General features: G+C 30.2%; 5 protein-coding genes and 1 pseudogene across 7 annotated transcripts; all 6 read right to left on the bottom strand.

Moving 5' to 3' along the window:
* Positions 1-339: 339 nt before the first annotated feature.
* LOC139816185 (zinc carboxypeptidase-like) lies at positions 340-2,868 on the bottom strand. 3 transcript variants are annotated; one of them, XM_071783572.1, is made up of 7 exons: positions 2,729-2,868; positions 2,354-2,507; positions 1,513-2,028; positions 1,354-1,438; positions 994-1,196; positions 814-898; positions 340-605 (listed from the first exon to the last, which is right to left on the bottom strand). In XM_071783572.1, exons 2-7 carry the CDS (start codon positions 2,498-2,500, stop codon positions 397-399), a joined length of 1,245 nt encoding a protein of 414 aa, XP_071639673.1. In that variant the 5' UTR covers positions 2,501-2,507; positions 2,729-2,868; the 3' UTR covers positions 340-396. The 3 variants fall into 3 exon arrangements, with proteins under 3 accessions (XP_071639673.1, XP_071639672.1, XP_071639671.1); XM_071783571.1 differs by having other exon boundaries at positions 2,354-2,540; positions 2,729-2,863; XM_071783570.1 differs by having other exon boundaries at positions 2,354-2,816.
* Positions 2,869-2,959: 91 nt separating this feature from the next.
* On the bottom strand, positions 2,960-6,329 carry LOC139816187 (zinc carboxypeptidase-like). The gene is made up of 7 exons (XM_071783573.1): positions 6,221-6,329; positions 5,813-5,982; positions 4,908-5,426; positions 4,746-4,833; positions 4,379-4,581; positions 3,903-3,987; positions 2,960-3,657 (listed from the first exon to the last, which is right to left on the bottom strand). The coding sequence occupies exons 2-7, from the start codon at positions 5,957-5,959 to the stop codon at positions 3,455-3,457; spliced, it is 1,245 nt and encodes a 414-aa protein (XP_071639674.1). The 5' UTR covers positions 5,960-5,982; positions 6,221-6,329; the 3' UTR covers positions 2,960-3,454.
* Positions 6,330-7,555: 1,226 nt separating this feature from the next.
* LOC139816188 (zinc carboxypeptidase-like) lies at positions 7,556-10,544 on the bottom strand (annotated as a pseudogene).
* An 818-nt stretch (positions 10,545-11,362) lies between these two features.
* Positions 11,363-14,278, bottom strand: LOC139816097 (zinc carboxypeptidase-like). Its single transcript, XM_071783443.1, has 6 exons — positions 14,120-14,278; positions 13,254-13,766; positions 13,065-13,152; positions 12,678-12,880; positions 12,205-12,289; positions 11,363-12,062 (listed from the first exon to the last, which is right to left on the bottom strand). The coding sequence occupies exons 1-6, from the start codon at positions 14,261-14,263 to the stop codon at positions 11,863-11,865; spliced, it is 1,233 nt and encodes a 410-aa protein (XP_071639544.1). The 5' UTR covers positions 14,264-14,278; the 3' UTR covers positions 11,363-11,862.
* Positions 14,279-15,079: 801 nt separating this feature from the next.
* On the bottom strand, positions 15,080-18,860 carry LOC139816175 (zinc carboxypeptidase-like). Its single transcript, XM_071783557.1, has 7 exons — positions 18,709-18,860; positions 18,032-18,310; positions 17,054-17,569; positions 16,867-16,954; positions 15,934-16,136; positions 15,602-15,686; positions 15,080-15,367 (listed from the first exon to the last, which is right to left on the bottom strand). Exons 2-7 carry the CDS (start codon positions 18,182-18,184, stop codon positions 15,171-15,173), a joined length of 1,242 nt encoding a protein of 413 aa, XP_071639658.1. The 5' UTR covers positions 18,185-18,310; positions 18,709-18,860; the 3' UTR covers positions 15,080-15,170.
* Positions 18,861-19,415: 555 nt separating this feature from the next.
* On the bottom strand, positions 19,416-22,267 carry LOC139816412 (zinc carboxypeptidase-like). The gene is made up of 7 exons (XM_071783897.1): positions 22,126-22,267; positions 21,551-21,702; positions 20,728-21,243; positions 20,531-20,618; positions 20,199-20,395; positions 19,866-19,950; positions 19,416-19,646 (listed from the first exon to the last, which is right to left on the bottom strand). Exons 2-7 carry the CDS (start codon positions 21,698-21,700, stop codon positions 19,471-19,473), a joined length of 1,212 nt encoding a protein of 403 aa, XP_071639998.1. The 5' UTR covers positions 21,701-21,702; positions 22,126-22,267; the 3' UTR covers positions 19,416-19,470.
* Between the last annotated feature and the right edge of the window lie 244 nt (positions 22,268-22,511).

Raw genomic sequence — 22,511 nt, 5'->3', positions numbered from 1 at the left:
AATATTTGTATGTTTTATACAATACTAACAAATATAAAGAAAATGATAAAAAAAATAAGAATGTTTATGTCTGATAAATATCATGAATAACAGGATTGCCTGATAATTTATTTAGCAAATATTATATTAGTAAAATTCGAAAAAAGTTATTTAATAAAACTGTACAGTTTATCTTAAATTCATAATAACTGTTTTATTGAAAATTATTATACAATAAAGGTGCAAATTGTATCAAATGTTATAGTGCAAAAAATAGATTAACTATTATAAAATATAAGAAATTATATAAACGCTATGTACAATTAAAAATTAAATTATCAATATGCCTTGTTGATGATGTTTTATAAAAAAAATAGCTTATATCCTTTTTTATCATACTTAATACAAATATTTATATTAATACAAATTTTCTTTGAAATATCCGCGTGCCTTTACTTCTTTAAACATGGCTACGAGAGAATCCATTGTCTCTTCTCCAGATGGAATAATTTGATTAGGAGGCAGTAAGAAGCCGTAACGACCGCGATCGCGTAATTCGTAAGTATACACGATAGGTGTATGGTAAACGCCTTTAATATAGTCCACGCTAATTCCGGTGCACACATCTAGAAATTAATTCACAATATTTAACAAAGCAATTTACGTATTAAAAATTGCAATTATTTTAATCCTCTGAGAGATGCAATGAATAAATTAGTTTGAATTATGAAGAAATAAATAAAGATTAATTTTAATTGCAATTGAATACATTAAATGATCAAATTGTACAAATGCAATAGATAAAATAATTCAAAACACTCAAATTAAACTTACAAATCGTCTCAGCAACATTTCCGACTCGAAATTTAGTTCCGTATTTCTGTTCAAGAGCTGCAGCTGATTTCAAACCAATAGCATGCTAAAATCATAAATATTACAATATAATAAATGTTTTAAGAAATATTATATTCTTGCTATTATCAATATTTTTCCTTTATTAATATGATTTCTTACCAAATCCTTGTAATTATCGAGATGTTCTTTCGTGTAACCGTAAGGATACATCAAAAGTTGCGAATAACTGTGGAACGAGATGTATGTGTAGAATTTGTCGGAAATAGACTCAATATACTCGGACATGCTCTTCGTTTCTATCTCGGAAAACGGCGTACTTCCTGCGTAAAGCTCAGAACACGGAAAGCCAGTCAAGCCTTTAGCTAGAAATGACGAATTATAATAGCGTTAATGAGTATTAGATCGCAATCTTTATATATAAAAACTTTTGACTACTACAATACCATTTAATTTGATTTGTTGATTGTTATAAATTATAACTTATAATTCCCTGTTCGGGATACTATATATGATACTTACACACCCATTGGTAATTCCAGTTTCTATTAAGGTCAGCTCCAACGCAGAGACCGTACGATTTACGCGATTTTCTCCATAATCGATTCTGGAAGCAATCAACAGAATTCATTTAATTCATAACGTAGATGACGCTATGTAATAGTATAGAGAAAAATTTACCGTGGTGTGTGTGTACGCGTATCCGTCGGGATTAAATACGGGGAAGATGTACCAATCGTGACTCTCAGCCAGATCTCTGACGTCCTGATCATTGCTGGTCAGCAATTGATGTAGAATATACATAACAGTTGCTGGAGAGATCCATTCCCTGGCGTGAATGCCACCCTCGATGAAGATTCCAGGGTTGTTGTCCTTAAAGGAAACCTTCACGCCTTTGATTTGACGTCCCTCATGTGTTCGGCCACCCACGACCACCTGTACTTTGTCGGGATACTGCTTAGCCAGATCATCTAGATTTTTATAGATTTCCTCAAGAGTATGATAGTTATTGAAATCAAATGAGGTTGATTGCTTCTCAGGCATCGTTTGGTCAATCAACTTTTGGACATCCTCGATGTAAACTTGATAGGATATTCCGATCCGAGCCATTATTTCGTAAAATTCGGGCAACTTGTGCGGAGCCACCATAAGATCTACATTTCTGCCTACAAAACTCGGTTCTTCCCAGAACGAAAACTGAAAATGATATTTAGTTTTGTATGTCGAAATTTTTATTTAATAATTCCTATTTCATAGAGTTATCAAAAATTCTTACAAATTTTTCAAATTTGTTCGTAATTTTATAAAATTCGATTAATAATTAAATATATAAATTTTTAAAATCAATTTTTGTACATATACATAAATTAGATTTTGTAAATATAACAAAATAATTGAGTTAAAAATCTTAAATAATTACATTTAGTTTAGATGACATTAATTTCTTCAAGATTCAATAAAATTCTATACGGATATTCTTCTTTTTATCCTTATAATTGTTTACTTTAAAGAATCTACTTACTCCATCAAAAATTGTTCCCAGCTGTTGTAATTCATTGACTTGGGCCTCTGTAGAAGGAATAAATCTAAAAACTTTGTAGTTGTTAAAAGTAGCTTTTTGGGCGACTATTAAGCACACGATCGTACACAACACAATTATCTTCAACATGATGATCCTGTACATTTTAATGCGTGAATCAATTATCAATCTATACAATTACGATTACAATTATATATAAATATGATATTCTTAATTTCCTCAAAAGGGAAGAGATTTTCACAAAACAATTTGAATTTATATGGCAGTAAATAATTGATTTATCAGTGGATTACATAATTTTTATTATTCAATTAAAAAATTGTCTCTTTCGATAAGATATGCACGTGCACGTCTTACCTTTTACGAGTCGGAGTATTTGTGATTAACGCTACTACTCGTACATTACATTTAAATACTGTGTGCACACGGTACCAATAAATATCAAGAACATTATTTGAGAAAAAGAATCACATTGATAGATCTACCGAAAAGAGATCGAGTTTTATCACATGTCTACCACGTGTTTATCAAATTAGTTCCAAGGAAATCTCATAATTTATCTCTGTTGTTTGACAGATTATCGATAAATGCCTGCTAAAAATATGTTTATTTCAATGCGTATAAATTTACATAATTATTGTATTAAAAATAGTGTTTAGTTTATATTTTTACATAAATATTATGTGTATATTTATACTTTTACGATGATACATTATCCATTTCGATTTTATCTTTGTCGATTAGTTACTACGCGATTGATAGCTTCACTTTTAATCACATCACAAATATTTATCGCGCCGACGAAAGCTAATTTAAACACGCAAGTCATTAATGTAAATAATTATATATAGTTATTAACTGACAACATTGTTTTTAATTATGTTGCAGATATTCGGAGCAATTGATTTGAAGTAAATAACGTGTCTGAAGTAAATAGGCGCAAAACATCGAAATAATTGTAGCAAATAATTAAGAAACAAAAAATAATTAAAAACTAAAGGTTATTGTTACCAGCCAATTATAAAATAATATCGGAAATTGTCTAATAAAAGAATGTCTATAGGAATATTTGCAATAAACAGCTTAAATATTATTGGAGTATCCAAGCCTCTTTGCCTCTAAGAACATGACTACGAGAGAGTCCAGAGTTTCTTGTCCAGTCGGGATAATCTGCTCAGGAGGCAACAAGAAACCATACTGACCTTGATCACGCAACTCGTAGACATAGACAATAGGTTTATGGTAAACGCCTTCGATATAATCTACAGTATTTCCACTAGCCACGTCTAAAAATAATTTTACAAGATAAGTTTAAAAGACAATGTTTTTATAAACAATTATTTTAATATTGCAATGCAATAATATCCAGTTACATTTTTAAAATAATAAGGAAAAAGTAAATGTTTTAATGGTAAATTATCCAAGATAATTAAAAACTATTTAAGAATATAATAGATAAAAAGAAGAGGGAGAGAGAGAGAGAGAGAGAGAGAGAGAGGAAAATAAAATAAATTAAAATTTCTCTACTTACAAACTGTGTCGGCAATATCTCCAACCTGATATTCGGTTCCATATCTTTTTTTGAGAGCGTTAGCCGATTTCGTACCAATGGCATACTAAAATCATAAAGATATATTAACTTTAATTGTTTCGGAATTAATCTTATTTTGTTCCGTATTAATCTACACTAAAATAATGATAAACTTGATTTCTCTAAATATTAATTACTAAAGAATCGGATCAGTTAGGCTAACAAGTATGCAGAGAGAGAATTTATATTTTGTTCTCAATTTTTTCTTATCAATATTTAATCAATGATTTTTGCATTGACTTGTAGTTTGGATAATAAGTTGCACAATCTCAATCTCTAATAGATATAGTGACGATAATAATGTTACAATAAAACAATAATAATTTCATTAATTTAACACCATTCTTTATTCATGATTTCATTATCATTTTTTCTAGAACTATATGTTAATTTGTTTTACAATTAAAATTACTTACCAAATCCTCGTAGTTTTCAACATGAGCCTTTGTGTAGCCATAAGGGAACATCAAAAGCTGTGAATAGCTGTGAAACGAGATATATGCGTAAAATTTATCAGAAATGGATTTGATATATTCGGACATGCTCTTCGTTTCTATATCGGAGAATGGTGCACTTCCGGCATAAGTTTCGGAACACGGGAAAGAGCTGGAGCCTCCAGCTACGAATGTAATATATAATCAAAATATAATAATGTTGATAAACATCGCGAATTAACTGCAATCCCATCAGCTCTTTACAGTTTTTAAAATAATATGGACTTTTAATAACTGTTTATTTTGATTATTGCAGTCTTCGGTTAACAGAAAGTATACAAATGCTTACTTCCCCATTCGTAACCCCAATTCCTATTAGGATCACTACCTCGGCAGAATAGACCATGCAGCTCACGTGTCTTTCTCCACATTCGGTTCTGGAAATGATCAAAAAAATTTCGTACAGGTAATTAAAACTTATAAATTGATTTAGTATTATAACAAGGCTTACGGTGGTATGCGTGTACTCATATCCGTCGGGATTAAATACGGGGAAGATGTACCAATTGTGGCTCTCAGCCAGATCTCTGATCTCTGGATCGGTGCTGGTCAGCAATTGATGAAGAATATACATAACAGTCGCTGGAGAGATCCATTCCCTGGCGTGATTACCACCTTCGATGAAGATTCCAGGATTGTTGGTCTTAAAGGAAACCTTAACGCCTTTGATCTGACGTCCCTCATATGTTTTGCCACCCACGACAACTTCTACTTTGCCGGGATATTGTTTGGCCAAATCATCCAGGTTCTTGTAGATTTCCCACAGAGTGTGGTAACCCTCATCAAAATCGAGCGACGTCGACGTCGACCGATTTGTCGTTTGATCGACTAGTGTCTGAACGTTTTCAACATAAATTTGATGGGGTGCTTTAATCTGAGCCATTAATTCGTAAAATTCGGGCAGCTTGTGTGGAGCTACCATAATATCTACATACGTATTTACGGTAGTTGGTTCTTTCCAGAAAGTAAGCTATAAATAATTTTAAGACAAACCTATTATTGAATGTCTAAAATTAGGACAGATTGCAATATAATTAGGAGTTAAAAAATAAATAATTAATTAATCACGTATAATTAATAGTTATATATTTAAATTTAGTCTTATACATTTATCGTATGCTTGTTAATTAATTTTCAATTTATAAATATTATTTAATAAGCAAATTATAAACTTATGGAATTTTGTGAATTTTAATTACATTATGCAAATTACGTGAAAACTATTTTGCGATTTTAATGTAATTACAATTCAGTAATATTAAAAATGGATTTTCGACGAAATACATTTGTTTCTATTTTATTTTTATAGCTGCTTTATTACTTGCATTTACCATTTATGCTTCAATTTTTACTTACTCCATCAGAAACCTCGGTCAATTGGCGTAGTAATTCAACGTGCGTGTTTGTGGTCGGAGAAATTCTGAAGACCTTATAATTGTGAAAAGTAGCCTTCTCGGCGGCTATCAGGCCGATGACTGTACATAATACTATTGCTCTCCACATGATGATTTCGTTACCACATTTCCCTTTAATTTTAATTCACGATGCCATACATTATACAATTTAAATTTATAATTATTACAATTATCGCAAATGTTTTTTATTATGTACAAAGACTTGTATTTCTTGTGAAACTCTTAACAGACAGCTGGACTTATTAACCGATGAATACTGATTTTGAATTTATTAGCAAGACATTTAATTCTTATATAATTTTAAAAAAATTTTTTACTTTTTCAATCTTGTTCGAGAATATCGACTTACCTTTCCGTAAAACAGGAACACTTGCAATCGATACTGTTACGTTCGTCGCATTTAAATACAGAGTTACACACGGCACCAAAATTACACTATCACAATATATAATTTGTCATCCTCTTATCAAAGTGTCATAGCGTATTTTTATACTTATTAGTTGTCCTGCAGTTTTCCATTATTGCATGTATAATTATGTGTTGTAGAATGTAAATATGTATCTTTTATAATTAAGTCACAAATTTTACCTATTTGTGCATATAAATCTCTTACAACAATTATTTTCTCGCGCTTAAAATATTGCTAAAATTATAAAATTTAAGTGTATTCAAAAGTTGATTAAAATCACGGAATATTCTGATTGCATAAGCAGTAGTAGTAGTAGTAGTAGTACTAATAATAATAACAATAAATATAATAAAGTTTACTTTAAAAAAAGTGTTCTTACTGGAAAACACAATCTTTACACAAGTGGCAGAGAGATTTTTCATTCATCATTTCACAGATAACTTATCGGCAAACTGACCTTGTGAATATATATATATAACTTATAAAAATAACTTGAAAGTTATGGACATAATTTTCTTATCTTGAAACGAGTGTACTTTGTATCTTTTCCATTGCATAATTATCTTTGTATGTTTGTGTATGATCAATTATATTATGATAAGAATCAGTCAGATATTACGCAACTTAAAATATCGCGTTTAAATGTGTTGTTGATTAGAAAATTGAAGAAACTTGGCCTGAGTGTATATGCAAGTAATACAAATAAAATAAATAATTCTAGAAAATTTAAAATTAAAAACATAAGCTAATGACGACATATACATATTTTTGTTTATATCAAGCACACAAAATTCGAAACATTATATTTAATCAAGAGACACGGTAGTGTCTCGCGCCAAGTACGCGTGAAGCGAGACGCACCGTGACTCATTTACGCGAACGCACAAGTTGTTAGAATTAACCCTAATCTCTCCAACCAAAACTTTCGTGTCCCACGTGTTTCTAACGTCGTTTTGTTCCAGAAAACCAACGGCCGTGGGATAATCCCCCCTTCCCCTAAAAAAAGTTGATATAGTAGGGAACATCAGGTAGAAATTTCAGAGTCTTAGCTCATTTACTCTCGAAACGGCAAACAGTCAAAATCTCATTGATTAAATGGCGGAAAAAATGTTGGAGGTATTAGGGTTAAAATAATAAAATTTACTGATGACAATCGTAAATCAATAACTTACCAAACAAGAATACATTATCGCTGATATAGCAGGAAATATTGTACTATTTGCAATTCAGTTGCAATTGATCAAATTACAAATCTTTAATTTTTAATTCAAAACATTGTATATGAATAAAAACAAGATTTATTGTTGTATTATAGATTACATAATATTAAATGAAAAATTAGCAGATCGTCAAATAAAAGTATCCCATTAATAGTAATATTTATACGAAAATTAATGAGTCTTAATTATTTTTTGGGATAGCCACGTGCTTTCGCCTCTTTAAACATGGCTACAAGGGAGTCCATAGTCTCTTCTCCAGTTGGGACAATTTGATTAGATGGCAACAAAAAGCCGTAACGACCTTTATCACGCAAGTTATAAGCGTAGGTGACAGGTTTACCATATGTGCCTTTGACCCAATCTATAGAATTTCCGGAAGCCAAATCTAAAAATAGAAAGAAAAGGTCTTCAACGCTTTTATTTCAGAAAAATAAAAATTATTTAGACATGATAGAAAAGATAGATAAGTAGAGAGATAGATAAACAGAAAGACAGAAGACAAAATAAATAAAAATTGTTCTACGCACGACCGAGCGTCTCGGCAATATTTCCAGTTTTATATTTAGTTCCATATCTTTTTGCGAGAGCTGTAATCGAGTTCAATCCAATAGCATACTGAAAAATTGTAAAAATCATGTAAACTTTGTTATATTCTATTATTTCTCATAAGTAATTATTATAATTAATCGAAATAATGTTCCATTAATAATTATGCTAATGACAAAATAATGTAAAACCGCTTCTTTGTTTTATTGAAGAATTGGAGATTAATTACTATTAATTATATTATTAATCCAAATTGTCAATCGTTAAGTTTGAGAATTAATATTTCCTTCTCAATATATACACAATTCACACTTGCATTGGTTCGGAATTTATATGATGATGATACTGTGTCATTGATAAATATAATTATATAATAACAATAATGTTATGCAGAGGAAACTAATTGTTTTATCAATTTGATACTTTTTATAGATAATTCTCTTATAGATGATTATTTTATTATAAATTTTTCAAAAAATTATATTTGTGTTTTACAATTAAAATTACTCACCATATTGTCGTAGTTTTCGAGATGAGTCTTTGTGTAACCGTACGGGAATATCAATGATTGCGAATAACCATGGAATGCGAGATACGCGTAAAATTTGTCGGAAATAGAATTGATATATTCGGACATGCTCTTTGTCTCAACATCGGAAAACGGTGCACTTCCGGCGTAATTTTCGGAACATGAAAAATTGCTAGCGCCTCCAACTGAAAATATTAAATTGCATATCAATATACATATAAAAAATAATATTAACAAACATCAGGCCAATTTTAATCTCGTAAGTTCTTCAAATCTTGTAAAATATTCTCAATTTTTATATTATTTATAACTTTTTATAATGTTTTATTATCATAGTTTCCTATCACATAATGTAAATTTTTACCGTTCCATTTGTAGCCCCAGTTCCTGTTGGGATCGCTGCCATAACAGAGAGAACCATACGGCTTACGTGTTTTTTCCCCATAATCGATTCTGAAATAAATTAAAAATTTCCGTGTAATTAAGGTTAATTTATAAATTAATAAACAATGTTTTATGTGACATTATTAAAATATAATTTTAGACGAGATTTACCGTGGTGTGCGTGTACACATATCCGTCGGGATTAAATGAGGGGAAGATATACCAATCGTGGCTCTCAGCCAGAGCTCTGACCTCCGGATTGGTGCTGGTCAGCAATTGATGCAGAATATACATGACAGTCGCTGGAGAGATCCATTCCATGGCGTGAATACCACCCTCGATGAAGATCCCGGGATTGTTAGCCTTAAAAGAAACCTTAACGCCTTTGATCTGACGTCCCTCATATGTTCTGCCACCCACGACAACTTCTACTTTGCCGGGATATTGTTTGGCCAAATCATCCAGGTTCTTGTAGATTTCCCAGAGAGTGTGGTAGCTCTCAAAATCGAACGACGTCGACGTCGACCGATTTGTCGTTTGATCGACTAGTGTCTGAACGTTTTCAACATAAATTTGATGAGGTGCCTTAATCTGAGCCATTAGATCGTGAAATTCGGACAGCTTGTGTGGAGCTACCATAACATCAACATACGTATTTACGGTAGTCGGTTCTTTCCAGAAAGTAAGCTATAAATAATTTTTTAAGACAAACCTTTTACTGAATGTTCAAAATTAGGACAGATTGCAACATAATGAGTAGTTAGAAATAAATAATTAATTAATCACGTATGATTAATAGTTTTTTAAGTTTAGTCTTATAAATTTATCGTATGCTTGTTAGTTAATTTTCAATTTATAAATATTATTTAATAAGCAAATTATAAACTTATAAAACTTTGTGAATTTCAATTACATTATGCAAATTACGTGAAAACTATTTTGCGATTTTAATGTAATTACAAAACGGGAATATTAAAAATGGATTTTCAACGGAATACATTTGTTTCTATTTTATTTTTATAATCTGCTTTATTACTTGCATTTACTTTTTATGCTTCAATTTCTACTTACTCCATCAGGAACCTCGGTCAATTGGCGTAGTAATTCAACGTGCGTGTTTGTGGTCGGAGTAATTCTGAAGACCTTGTAATTGTGAAAAGTAGCCTTCTCGGCGGCTATCAGACCGATGACTGCACATAATACTATTGTTCTCCACATGATGATTCCGTTACTATGTATTTCCCTTTAATTTTAATTCACGATGCCATACGTTATACAATTTTAATTTATAATTATTACAATTATCGCAAATGTTTTTTTATTATATATAAAGACTTGTATTTCTTGTGAAACTCTTAACAGACAGCTGGACTTATTAACCGATGAATATTGATTTTAAATTTATTAGCAAGACATTTAATTCTTATTTGATTTTTAAGCAATTTTTTAATTTTCCAATCTTGTTCGAGAATATCGACTTACCTTTCCGTAAAACAGAGGCACTTGCAACCGATATTGTTACGTTCATTGCATTTAAATACAGAATTACACACGGCCCCAAAATTACACTATTACAATATATAATTTGTCATTCTCTTATCAAAGCGTCATAGTATATTTTTATACTGGTTGTCCTGTAGTTTTCCATTATTGCATGTATAAATGTGTTGTAAAATGTAAATATGTACCTTTCATAATTAAATCAGAAATTTTACCTATTTGTGCATATAAATCTCTTACAACAATTATTTTCTCGCGCTCAAAATATTGCTAGAATTATAAAATTTAAATGTGTTCGGAAGTTGATTAAAATCACGGAATATTCTGATTGCGTAAGCACTAGCAGTAGTAGTAGTAGTAGATAGTAGTAGTGCTAATAATAGTAACAATAGATATAATAAATTTTACTTTAAAAAAAGTGTTTTTACTGGAAAACACAATCTTTACACAAGTAGCAGAGATTTTTCATTCATCATTTCACAGATAACTTATCTGTAAACTGACCTTGTAAATATAACTTATGGAAAATTATGGACATAATTTTCTTATCTTGAAACGAGTGTACTTTGTATCTTTTCCATTGCATAATTATCTTTGTATGTTTGTGTATGATCAATTATATTATGATAAGAATCAATCAGATATTACGCAACTTAAAATACCGCGTTTAAATGTATTGTTGGGATTTAGAAAATTGAAGAAAATTGGCCTGAGTGTGCAAGTAATACAAATAAAATAAATAATTCTACATATTATAGAAAATTCAAAATTGAAAACATAAGCTAGTGACGACATATACATATTTTTGTTTATATCAACTACACAAAATTCAAAATATTATATACATATAATCAAGAGACACGGTAGTGTCTCGCGCCAAGTACGCGTGAAGCGAGACGCACCGTGACTCATTTACGCGAACGCACAAGTTGTTAGAATTAACCTTAATCCCTCCAACCAGGAACTTTCGTGTCCCACGCGTTTCTAACGTCGTTTTGTTCCAGAAAACCAACGGCCGTGGGATAATCCCCCTACCCCTAAAAAAAGTTGATATAGTAGGGAACATCAAGTAGAAATTTCAGAGTCTTAGCTCATTTACTCTCGAAACGGCAAACAGTCAAAATCTCGTTGATTAAATAGCGGAAAAAATGTTGGAGGTATTAGGGTTAAAATAATAAAATTTACTAATGACAATCGTAAATCAATAACTTACCAAACAAGAATACATTATCGCTGATATAGCAGGAAATATTGTACTATTTGCAATTCAGTTGCAATTGATCAAATAAAAACAAGATTTATTGTTGTATTATAGATTACATAATATTAAATGAAAAATTAGCAGATCGTCAAATAAAAATATCCCATTAATAGTAATTTATACGAAAATTAATGAGTCTTAATTATTTTGTGGGATAGCCACGTGCTTTCGCCTCTTTGAACATGGCTACAAGGGAGTCCATAGTCTCTTCTCCAGTCGGGACAATTTGATTAGATGGCAACAAAAAGCCGTAACGACCTTTATCACGCAATTCATAAATGTAGGTGACAGGTTTATCATATGTGCCTTTGACCCAATCTAAAGAATTTCCGGAAGCCACATCTAAAAATAGAAAGAAGAGATCTTCAACGCTTTTATTTCAGAAAAATAAAAATTATTTAGGCATGATAGACAAGATAGATAGGTAGAGAGATAGATAAACAAAAAGACAGAAGACAAAATAAATAAAAATTGTTCTACGTACAGATCGTCTCGGCAATATTTCCAGTTTTATATTTAGTTCCATATCTCTTTGCGAGAGCTGTAATCGAGTTCAATCCAATAGCATACTGAAAAATTGTAAAAACCATGTAAACTTTGTTATATTCTATTATTTCTTATAAGTCATCATTAGAATTAATCGAAATAATGTTCCATTAATAATTATGCTAATGATAAAATAATGTAAAAACACTTCTTTGTTTTATTGTAGAATTAAATTAATTACTATTAATTATATTATTAATCCGATATATACAATTCACATTTGCGTTGGTTCGGAATGAATATGATACTGTTTCATTGATAAATATAATTACATAATAACAATAATATTATGCAGAGAAAACTAATTGTTTTATCAATTTGATACTTTGTATAGATAATTCTCTTATAGATGATTATTTTATTATAAATTTCTCAAAATTATATTTGTGTTTTACAATTAAAATTACTCACCATGTTGTCGTAGTTTTCAAGATGAGTCTTTGTGTGACCGTACGGGAACATCAATAATTGCGAATAACTATGGAATGCGAGATACGCGTAAAATTTGTCGGAAATAGAATTGATATATTCGGACATGCTCTTTGTCTCAACATCGGAAAACGGTGCACTTCCGGCGTAAGTTTCGGAACATGGAAAATTGCTAGCGCCTCCGACTGAAAATATTGAATTGCATATCAATATACATATAAAAAATAATATTAACGAACATCAGGCCAATTTTAATCTTTTTTTGTAAGTTCTTTAAATTTTGTAAAATAATCTCGATTTTTATATTATGTATAACTTTTTATAATGTTTTATTATCATAGTTTCCTATCACATAATGTAAATTTTTACCGTTCCATTTGTAGCCCCAGTTCCTGTTGGGATCGCTGCCATAACAGAGAGTACCATATGGCTTACGTGTTTTTCTCCATAATCGATTCTGAAATAAATTAAAAATTTTCGGTAATTAAGGTTAATTTATAAATTAATAAACAATGTTTTATGTGAAATTATTAAAATATAATTTTAGACGAGATTTACCGTGGTGTGCGTGTACACATATCCGTCGGGATTAAACGAGGGGAAGATATACCAATCGTGGCTCTCAGCCAGAGCTCTGACCTCCGGATTGGTGCTGGTCAGCAATTGATGCAGAATATACATGACAGTCGCTGGAGAGATCCATTCTCTGGCGTGAATACCACCCTCGATGAAGATCCCGGGATTGTTGGCTTTAAAAGAAACTTTGACGCCTTTGATCTGGCGTCCTTCGTATGTTTTACCGCCCACGACAGTCTGCACCTTGTCGGGATACTGCTGAGCCAGGTCATCCAGATTCTTGTAAATTGTGTCGAGAGTGTGATAGTTTTTAAAATCGAATTTCGTCGATCCACTCGGGGGCGTCGTCTGATCAATTAATGCCTGAACATTCTCAATAAGAACTGCATGGGGTGCTCGGATTTTCGCCATTATTTCGTAGAATTCGGGCAATTTATGTGGGGCTACCATAAGGTCCACTTGTTTGTTCACAGCCGGTGCTGCCCAGAAGGAAAACTGTAAATGATGTTTAATTTTGTATATTTAATAACAATATATAATTTTAGTTATATATTTTTCTTAGTTATATATTTTATACGTTTTTATATAAACGTTCTAAATATTATTTAATAAATATAACTCAGTAACTCTGTAGATTTTATAAATTTTTACATAAATTTGTGTGTATATTATGCTATTTTTATGAAATCAATTTTTTCGAATTTTAACTAATATGGTCAATGTTTAAATGTTATAAATCTCTCAAGAAGGATAGATTTTTATAACAAAATAAAGCATAAAATATATAAAAGCATCGAATATATTAATTTGTTTTTACTTGTTTCTTTATGCTTGTAAGATTTACTCACTCCGTCAGAAACGTCTGCCAACATATTGAGCTGATCAACCTGCGGCTGTGTAGTCACAGCAATTTTGAAGACCTTGTAGTTTTCAAAAGTAGCCATCTCGGCGGCCACCAGGCCCACCGTACATAGTAATATTAGTTTCCACATGATGATTACAGTTTCCTTTAAATTTAATGCACGACTGTCTTTAGTTATTATCAATCTTTTGGAGTTACACAATTATGAGTAATAAATATTTTTTATTTTAGTTATTATACCATGCAATTTTTCCAAAATGCAGTTTAAATTTACTCATAAATAAATTCTAATTGAAATTTAATTAACGAAACATTTAATTCTCGTATTATGGTTTAGGAATAATCTCTCTCAAGATCGGCTTACCCTTTCTACAAAACAGGATCATCGGCAATTGCCAATACTACATATGTATGTTCATTGACTTAAATACGTTATGGTTGCACACGGCACCAAAATTACTTTATCGCATTAATTTGCTGTGTTGAAGTATTGACAAAGTATTTTATAATTAATCATACATTAATCATGCATTTATGTGTACTTTTATAAGTAAACCTTTTATTTCGCCACTTGTATTCGCCATATGTGTACATATTTACAACTTGTACATGTTAATCTTAAGACGATTATTTTCTCAAGCAATAAAAATATTATTAAATATTATATAAAACATCAAAGTCATGTGGGCATTTATGGAATTATTACAAATAGGCACTGTTGATTAAGAGAAATTGATTTAAACGAGAATTAGTAAGTACTAAAATAAATAGTTAATTCTGACGAAAGACGTCAAGAAATATTCTAAAAGTAAATCAAGTTTTTTCAAAGATATGTTCAGGAAATTTTGTTAATAGCAATGATAAAGCGTAGGAAATTTAAAACATCGTACATAATTAGAAAACATAATATCGAAATTTATTGTCATTTATCGATAGGTTTTTTTTACATAAAAATATTTCTTCATGTAATATATCCATTATTCGTAAAATAAAAATACAAAACAAATAACAGTAAGTAAATTGTAAAAATTTTACATTTAACTATTTCTTATATATCCACTTGACAATGCTTTAAATATAGCTATAAGAGAATCTAAAGCCTCTTCTCCAGTTGGAATAATCTGCTCAGGTGGCAATAAGAAGCCGTATTCACCCTTGTCGCGCAATTCGTACATATACACGATGAGTTTATCGAAAACATCTGCGATGTAATCTACACTAAGACCGCTCAGTTCTAGAAATAATTTTATATTATATATTATTAGAAAATAAGCAACATATTTTTAAATTGTAATTATTTTAACCTAATAAAATACGATGATAAACATTTGAATTATGTACACATATAAAAAAAAGCGACATTATTGTACAGTTATTTTTGTTAATGTTGTTATAAAAAAACGAAGAAAAAAGATTTTAATAGGCTTAATAGCGGTAAATTATTTTAAACAATTAAGAGTTTACATACGGTGAAACTCGCCAATACTTCCAATCATATATTGGGTATTGTACCTCCGTTTAAGAGCTTCAAGCGCTGTCGAGCCGACACGATACTGAAATCGCAAACATTACATTAATTCCATTATAATATTTAATCACATTAAATGTATATTATGAAATAATACGATTTTGAATTATATAAATTATTAATAGCGAACAACTTGAAAGCGCATTTTAAGTTATCTAAAGCTACAAATATACATTACTTAATATTTTATTTGCTTCTGAAATATTATTTCCTTTTTTTTTCACAAATATTTTTCAAAGGTAACATTCTTTTTTATCAATGCAATCTCTTACCAATTCATCATAGGAGTTAATACGTTCATCCGTATGGCCATAAGGAAACATCAATCGTTGGGAAAAACCGTGGAACGAAATATAGCAATTGAAACGATGGAGATTGGATTTCATATATTCGGATATGCTTTTTATTTCTATTTCGGAGAATGGCTTGCTTCCGGGGTAATCGTCATCGCAAGGATTGTTGCTGGTGCCAGTAGCTGAGCAAATCAAGTTATAATGTTACATTGATGGATCGTAATGAACGGTAAAAAATTTTTTGTTATATTTGATACATTTTACATGTACCAATACTCTAATTTTTATATTAATTTAACAGATGACAAATATGTAAATAAATGACACAAATAATACGTAAAAAATTAATACAAAATTGTAACACATGGACGCTATCTGGAAGCAAAGTTTATGTTAAATTAACATACTTATAATATTAAATTTAATTAAAATAATTTTATTCTTACATTAAATGTTATTCTTTCTTCTTTTTTTTTTACAGAAAACAGAAGAGACATCTTATATTATAATACATAACATAAGAAACATGTTGATTTAACAGATTAAACTGTTACGGAAAAGAAAGTAACAACTTATCTGTTTACTTTAAGATAGAAAATATGTCACTAAAAATTCGTGCATTTACATATAAATTTATTTTATTTTAATTATTAAAAACGGTGAATATTAACTTAATGCAGAAACAGCACAATGACAATATGTTACATTAACACAAGTGTATCTGTTAAAAATTTGACACAAAAATTTCTACACCGGTATATTTCAACACAAATACAAAATGTTCTTTACCGTGCGTGATTAGCATTTCGAAACTTTCCAAATAATCTAAACTTTCAATAACGTTTTTCTATTATTTGTTCTTTTATTATTACTTTCTATTATTTATTATTATTCTATTCGCTAAATACTTACTATTCCAATGATAATCCCAGTTCCTATTGAGATCCGATCCAATGCAGGTACCACTGGACGGTTTGCGAGTTTTTCTCCATAATCGATCCTGAAAAATATCAAAGAAAGCCCGCTCGTGTGGATAAATTCAACTCATATTTAAAATTACAATTTTAAATAATGCCGGTTAATATGAAATAAATCTTACCTTAATATGCGAGAACACATATCCGTCGGGATTGAATACTGGGAAAATAAACCAATTATGATTGTCAGCTACATATCTCACATCCGAATCTTCGCTAGTCAATAGTTGATGCAGGATGTACATGACAGTCGTTGGCGAAATCCATTCCCTGGCATGAATGCCACCCTCAATGAAGATTCCAGATTTCTCTTCACTAGAGATTATCTTTACGCCCTTGATCTCGCGTCCTTCATATGTTCTGCCGCCTACGACGACTTGCACTCTGTGGGGATATTTCTTGGCCAGCTCTTCCAGATTATCGTAGATTTCTTCGAGAGTATGATAGTGTTTAAAATCAAAACTCTGTGATTTATTCCGAGGGATCGTGTCGTCGATTAGTTTCTGAATGTTGTTAATTCTGACTTCAAAGTGCATATTGAAACGGAACATAAGGTCATGAAATTCATCTAAATTGCGTGGAGGAACCATAAAAATAACTTCTCTGTCTAACACACTTGGTACTTGCCAGAAGTTGTACTGTAAATAAGATTCAGTTTTGCAATTTTACTTAAGTGAAATATATTCTTAAACCTATTAAATATATATATCATACAACACCGGTCAAAAGTATTGTATCACTATATGGAAAGGGAAGTCGTTACTTTAATGAAGTAAGACGTACATAATTCTTATAAAATTTTATTTCAGTATTGTTATTTTATGCTTTGATAGGAATACTTTGAGAAAAAATAAAGATCTTAATGATTTGATTCCGTTGTTTCAAACTGTCATCAACAATAATTACGGTACTGTATTTCTTAGTTGGATTTATATATTTTATAACATTAGATTTATAAATTATTTTGAGTATCTATAACATTAATTTGGTTGGAGAACTGCTATTTTTAATGTTAACTGACAAATCAATTAGTGGTATCTCCTTTCAGAAGAAGAAATTACATGTGTGTATTTTTGTTTTTATTTAAATAATCTACTTACTTCGGCGTTACCCAACCTTCTTAATTCTTCAAGTAGCTCCAACTCCAATTGTGTTTTTGGGACAATGCTGAAGAGTTTGTAACCTTCGTAGCTAACCTTGTCAACGGTAGCTACGCCCATGGTCACGATACACAACATTATTATCTTCCACATGACGACTATGTAGTATATGAGAATAGATTTCTTATAATATATTTAAATTGCGAATATTCTTCTATGATTATAATGCTCTACTCCACTTTGTAAAGAGATAACGTAATTATCAATAATTATTATTACCTATTAAACAAATTAAATAAAATTATAAATTTAATTACATAGGTAAGTTAAATTCACACTTACATACAATTTCTAGATTAAAATGCTATATATCTTTGGCAAAATGACTTAAATATTAATAATTGCTTGTTATATTATAACAATATATACATATATTTATATGTATATATGTATATAATATGTGTGTGTGTGTGTAATTGCTTTGTAAATATATTAAAATTTATCTAATAATAGATTTCTAATAATAGATCATCCATTCTATTTTAGACATATCTAAGAATAGAATGGACACAAACGCGCTAATATTGTCACTAATATTATAATGCAAGTCAAATTAAATTCTCAATTCTCGAAAGATTTTTAAATAAGAATATTGTTGGAAAACTATATGGCCAAACCTGTTTGATTCGAATTTTGCGTTGTGCTAGAAATAGACTAATGCCTGAAAGCCAAAATCTAGCCGAATAAAAGTCAGTATAGAATCAGCAGGATGGATAAGACATCGTTGTATGAATCTTCTCCCAAGAAGTCGACAACGATATCCAACGGTCTAATCCCAACTGATCATAGAATTATTAGATAAAAGTCGACCGGGAAACATATTCGTCATGGAGACAATATTCTCAAACACAAATATTGATACGGGTTTGCGCACGCCTTTACTATGTTTCCGAAATCTTTAGTTCTAGTATGACCAACAGTTGATTAAAAGTTTACTGGATAATATTCTTTACTTGTTTGTTAATATCTTAAAAAATGTATCTTTTGCAAATTAAAAAAAAAACATGTAATTTTGTCTCTTTTGCTGTTTAATGTCTGTGTATTTAGTACATATATACATTCTGAGAAAAGATGTCAAGAAAACAATATTGTAAAAGTAAATTGAACTTCTTCAAAGATATGTGCAAGAAACTTTGTTAATAATAATGAAAACATAGGAAATTCAAATCATCGTATATAATTAAAAAACATAACATCGAAATTTTATTGTTTTTATCAATAAATTTTACATAAAAATATTTCTTCATGAAATATATATATATGTCAAGTAAAAATATATAATCAATAACAATAAATTTAAATATGATAATAAAAAAATTGCTTTTATTTCGTTCTAACATTAGATCATAAGCTCATATTTCTTTTTTTTCGTTCTAACATTAGATCATATAGCCAAGTAAAGATACAAGAGAATCTAGAGTCTCTTCTCCAGTCGGAATAATCTGCTCAGGTGGTAACAAGAAGCCATATTGACCCTTATCGCGCAATTTATAGATATATACCTGAGGTTTACGAAGAACATGAAAGATGTAATCGACGCTAGAACCACTCAACTCTAAAAATAATTTTACATATTATATATAAAAAACAACATACCTTTTACATTGCAATTATACTAATCTGATAAAATACGTTGTTAAACATTTTAATTTTTTATGTATGTTTATATGAAAACAAATAAAACATTATTATAAAAAAACAAAAGAAAAATTATTTTAAAAGCGGTACATTATTTTAGAAATTTAGAAATTTAGATAGTTAAGGGTTTACATACGTTGAAACTCGCTAATACTTCCACGCTCATATTGAGTATTGTACCTTAGTCGAATATCCTCCATTGCAATCGTACCGAAAGCATGCTGAAATCGCAAATATTACACCGATTCCTATTGAAATATTTAATGTGCACATTCAATGCGCAAATAATATAATTTCGAATCATAGAAATTATTAAAAGCGAACTATTTGAAAGCGCGTTTAATACCAAAAAGTTATCTAAAGTCACAAAAATATATTGCTTAAAATTTTATTTGCTTCTGAAATATTTTCTTTTTATAACAAATATTTCTTTAAAACAGCACTCTTATTTACCAATGCATTTTCTTACCAAGTCATCATATGAGTCAGGTAAATCCGGACTGCTAGGAAACAGTATTTGTTGAGAAAAACTGTGGAACGCAACATACGTTTTGAAATGGCGGATATTGGATTTGATGTATTCAGACATGCTTTTCGTCTCTATTTCGGAGAATGGCTCACTTCCGGGATAATCTTCATTGCAAGGATTGTTGTTGGTGCCAATAGCTGAGGATGTCAAGTTACAACAGTTATACATCGACAAACCTTAATGTAATTAGAATTTTGAAGCTCCCACAATAATCAGAACTTTTAATAATATTTTTCTGTTATTTATTACTCTTCTATTCGTTAAATACTTACTATTCCAGCGAAAATCCCAGTTTCTATTGGGATCCGATCCAATGCAGACATCACTGGACGGTTTGCGAGTTTTTTTCCATAATCGATCCTGAAAAATATCAAAGAAAGCCTACTCATGAAAATGATCTCAAATTATAATTAAAATAACAATAACAGATAACGCCGTATAATATGAAATATCATAAAATAAATCTTACCTGAACGTGTGAGAACACATATCCGTCGGGATTGAATACCGGGAAGATAAACCAATTATTACTGTCAGCTACACCTCTCACGTCCGAATTATTACTAGTCAATAATTGATGCAGGATATACATGACAGTCGCCGGCGAAATCCATTCCCTGGCATGAATGCCTCCCTCGATGAAGATTCCACGTTTCCCTTCACCAGAGATTATCTTTACGCCTTTGATCTCGCGTCCCTCATATGTTCTACCGCCTACGACGACCTGCACTTTGTTGGGATACTTCTTGGCCAACTCTTCCAGATTATCGTAGATTTCTTCGAGAGTGTGATATTGTTTAAAATCGAAACCTTGCGATTTATTCTGAGGAATCGTATCGTCAATTACTTTCTGGATATTGTCAATTTTGACTTCAAAGGTCAATTTGAAATCGTCCATAATATTGTAAAATAGTTCCAAATTGTACGGCGGTACCATAAGAAACCCTTCTCTGTTTAGCGCAATTGGTATTTCCCAGAAGCTATACTGTAAATAAGATCGAGTTTCACAATATTTTATTTAAATAAAATTTAATCTTAAACTTAATTAAAATTATATGTACATGTTTCTCAGGTTTATTCTTTATTCCATGGCATTTAATTTATAAGTCATTTTAAATATTTATAAAATTGATTTTACTTATTTAAGATAGATAATATAAAATGCATGAGAATTGCGCTATTTGAAATACTAACTGACAAAATCAATTAGTGCGAAACTAAGTATCCTTTTAGAAGAAAAAGTTGCATATGAGCCGTTTGTATTTTTAATTTTGTATAAATGGTTTATTTACTTTGGCGGTATCATTTTTCAAATTTTGAAGTAGCCTCAAATGCGTATTTGTTTTCGGGACAATCTTGAAGAGCTTGAAACCTTCGTAGCTAACCTTGTGAGAGGTAGCTATGCCCATGGTCACGATACACAACATTGTTATCCTCCACATGGCTATATGCAAATAGATTCCTTATAATTAAATTGCAAATATCTTTATAAATTAAAATGCTACAAATTCAAGCAAAAAAATTTACTCATTAATAATTATCATTATCCATTAAATGAAAAAATTCACACTTATGCAAACAATTTCTAGATATTATTACATATTTTTTCATATTATTTAAAAAAAATCGCCTTGATACACACACTTATACATATATGTACGTGTATATTTTTGCACAATGATTTTAATAATGTGTAGCAATATGTATTAACTTTAAACATGTATTAAATTATTTAATAAAAATAGTACAATCGCGCTTAACATTGCTGCTGTGTATAATCATAATGCAAGTCAAATCAAATATATATTCAATTCTCAAAAAATTTTAAATTAAGAATATTCATTATTAGGGAAAAATACGGTCAAACCTGTTCAATTTAAATATTACGTTGTGCTAGAAATGACTAATGCCTGAAAGCCAAATTCTAGCCGAGAATTCTAGATCGAAAATAGAACAAACGAGATGGGTAAGACACTGTTGTATATTTTCTCTTCGGAAGTTGACAATGATCTCCGACTGTCTGAGTCCAACTGATCATAGAAGTATTAAATAAAGGTTGGAAACACGTTCGTCATGGACAACATCCTCAAACACAAATATTAATATGGGTAACCTGTTCATGCGCGCGTTTACTACATTTTTATGTTTTCGAAATCCCTAGTTCTAGTGTATGTCCAACAGTTGACTTTCATCGGACAATATTCTTTGTTTCTTTATTAATATCTTGAAAAATTTATCTTTTTTGCAGATTTT

The sequence above is a fragment of the Temnothorax longispinosus genome, chromosome 7 (genome assembly GCF_030848805.1).
Source record: "Temnothorax longispinosus isolate EJ_2023e chromosome 7, Tlon_JGU_v1, whole genome shotgun sequence".
Lineage (NCBI taxonomy): Eukaryota > Metazoa > Arthropoda > Insecta > Hymenoptera > Formicidae > Temnothorax > Temnothorax longispinosus.
The sequence above is the reverse complement of the archived record's forward strand: the minus strand, read 5'-3'. Positions and strand labels throughout refer to the sequence as shown.

Excerpts from the sequence above, each read along its gene's own strand:
- LOC139816185 (XM_071783571.1), bottom strand. The coding sequence starts at position 2,515 with ATGTACAGGATCATCATGTTGAAGATAATTGTGTTGTGTACGATCGTG. Across the intron at positions 1,439-1,512 it reads ACGCGTACACACACACCACG|AATCGATTATGGAGAAAATC; the intron begins GTAAATTTTTCT and ends GATTGCTTCCAG. Across the intron at positions 899-993 it reads TCGATAATTACAAGGATTTG|CATGCTATTGGTTTGAAATC; the intron begins GTAAGAAATCAT and ends TTATGATTTTAG.
- LOC139816187 (XM_071783573.1), bottom strand. The coding sequence starts at position 5,959 with ATGTGGAGAGCAATAGTATTATGTACAGTCATCGGCCTGATAGCCGCC. Across the intron at positions 5,427-5,812 it reads TGACCGAGGTTTCTGATGGA|CTTACTTTCTGGAAAGAACC; the intron begins GTAAGTAAAAAT and ends AATTATTTATAG. Across the intron at positions 4,582-4,745 it reads TTGGGGTTACGAATGGGGAA|CTGGAGGCTCCAGCTCTTTC; the intron begins GTAAGCATTTGT and ends TTACATTCGTAG.
- LOC139816097 (XM_071783443.1), bottom strand. The coding sequence starts at position 14,263 with ATGTGGAAACTAATATTACTATGTACGGTGGGCCTGGTGGCCGCCGAG. Across the intron at positions 13,767-14,119 it reads TGGCAGACGTTTCTGACGGA|TTTTCCTTCTGGGCAGCACC; the intron begins GTGAGTAAATCT and ends CATCATTTACAG. Across the intron at positions 12,290-12,677 it reads TTGAAAACTACGACAACATG|TATGCTATTGGATTGAACTC; the intron begins GTGAGTAATTTT and ends ACAATTTTTCAG.
- LOC139816175 (XM_071783557.1), bottom strand. The coding sequence starts at position 18,184 with ATGTGGAAGATAATAATGTTGTGTATCGTGACCATGGGCGTAGCTACC. Across the intron at positions 17,570-18,031 it reads GAAGGTTGGGTAACGCCGAA|TACAACTTCTGGCAAGTACC; the intron begins GTAAGTAGATTA and ends TCTTATTTACAG. Across the intron at positions 16,137-16,866 it reads CTGGGATTATCATTGGAATA|CTACTGGCACCAGCAACAAT; the intron begins GTAAGTATTTAG and ends TGATTTGCTCAG.
- LOC139816412 (XM_071783897.1), bottom strand. The coding sequence starts at position 21,700 with ATGTGGAGGATAACAATGTTGTGTATCGTGACCATGGGCATAGCTACC. Across the intron at positions 20,619-20,727 it reads ATGTGTTCTCACACGTTCAG|GATCGATTATGGAAAAAAAC; the intron begins GTAAGATTTATT and ends GATATTTTTCAG. Across the intron at positions 19,951-20,198 it reads CTGACTCATATGATGACTTG|CATGCTTTCGGTACGATTGC; the intron begins GTAAGAAAATGC and ends TTGCGATTTCAG.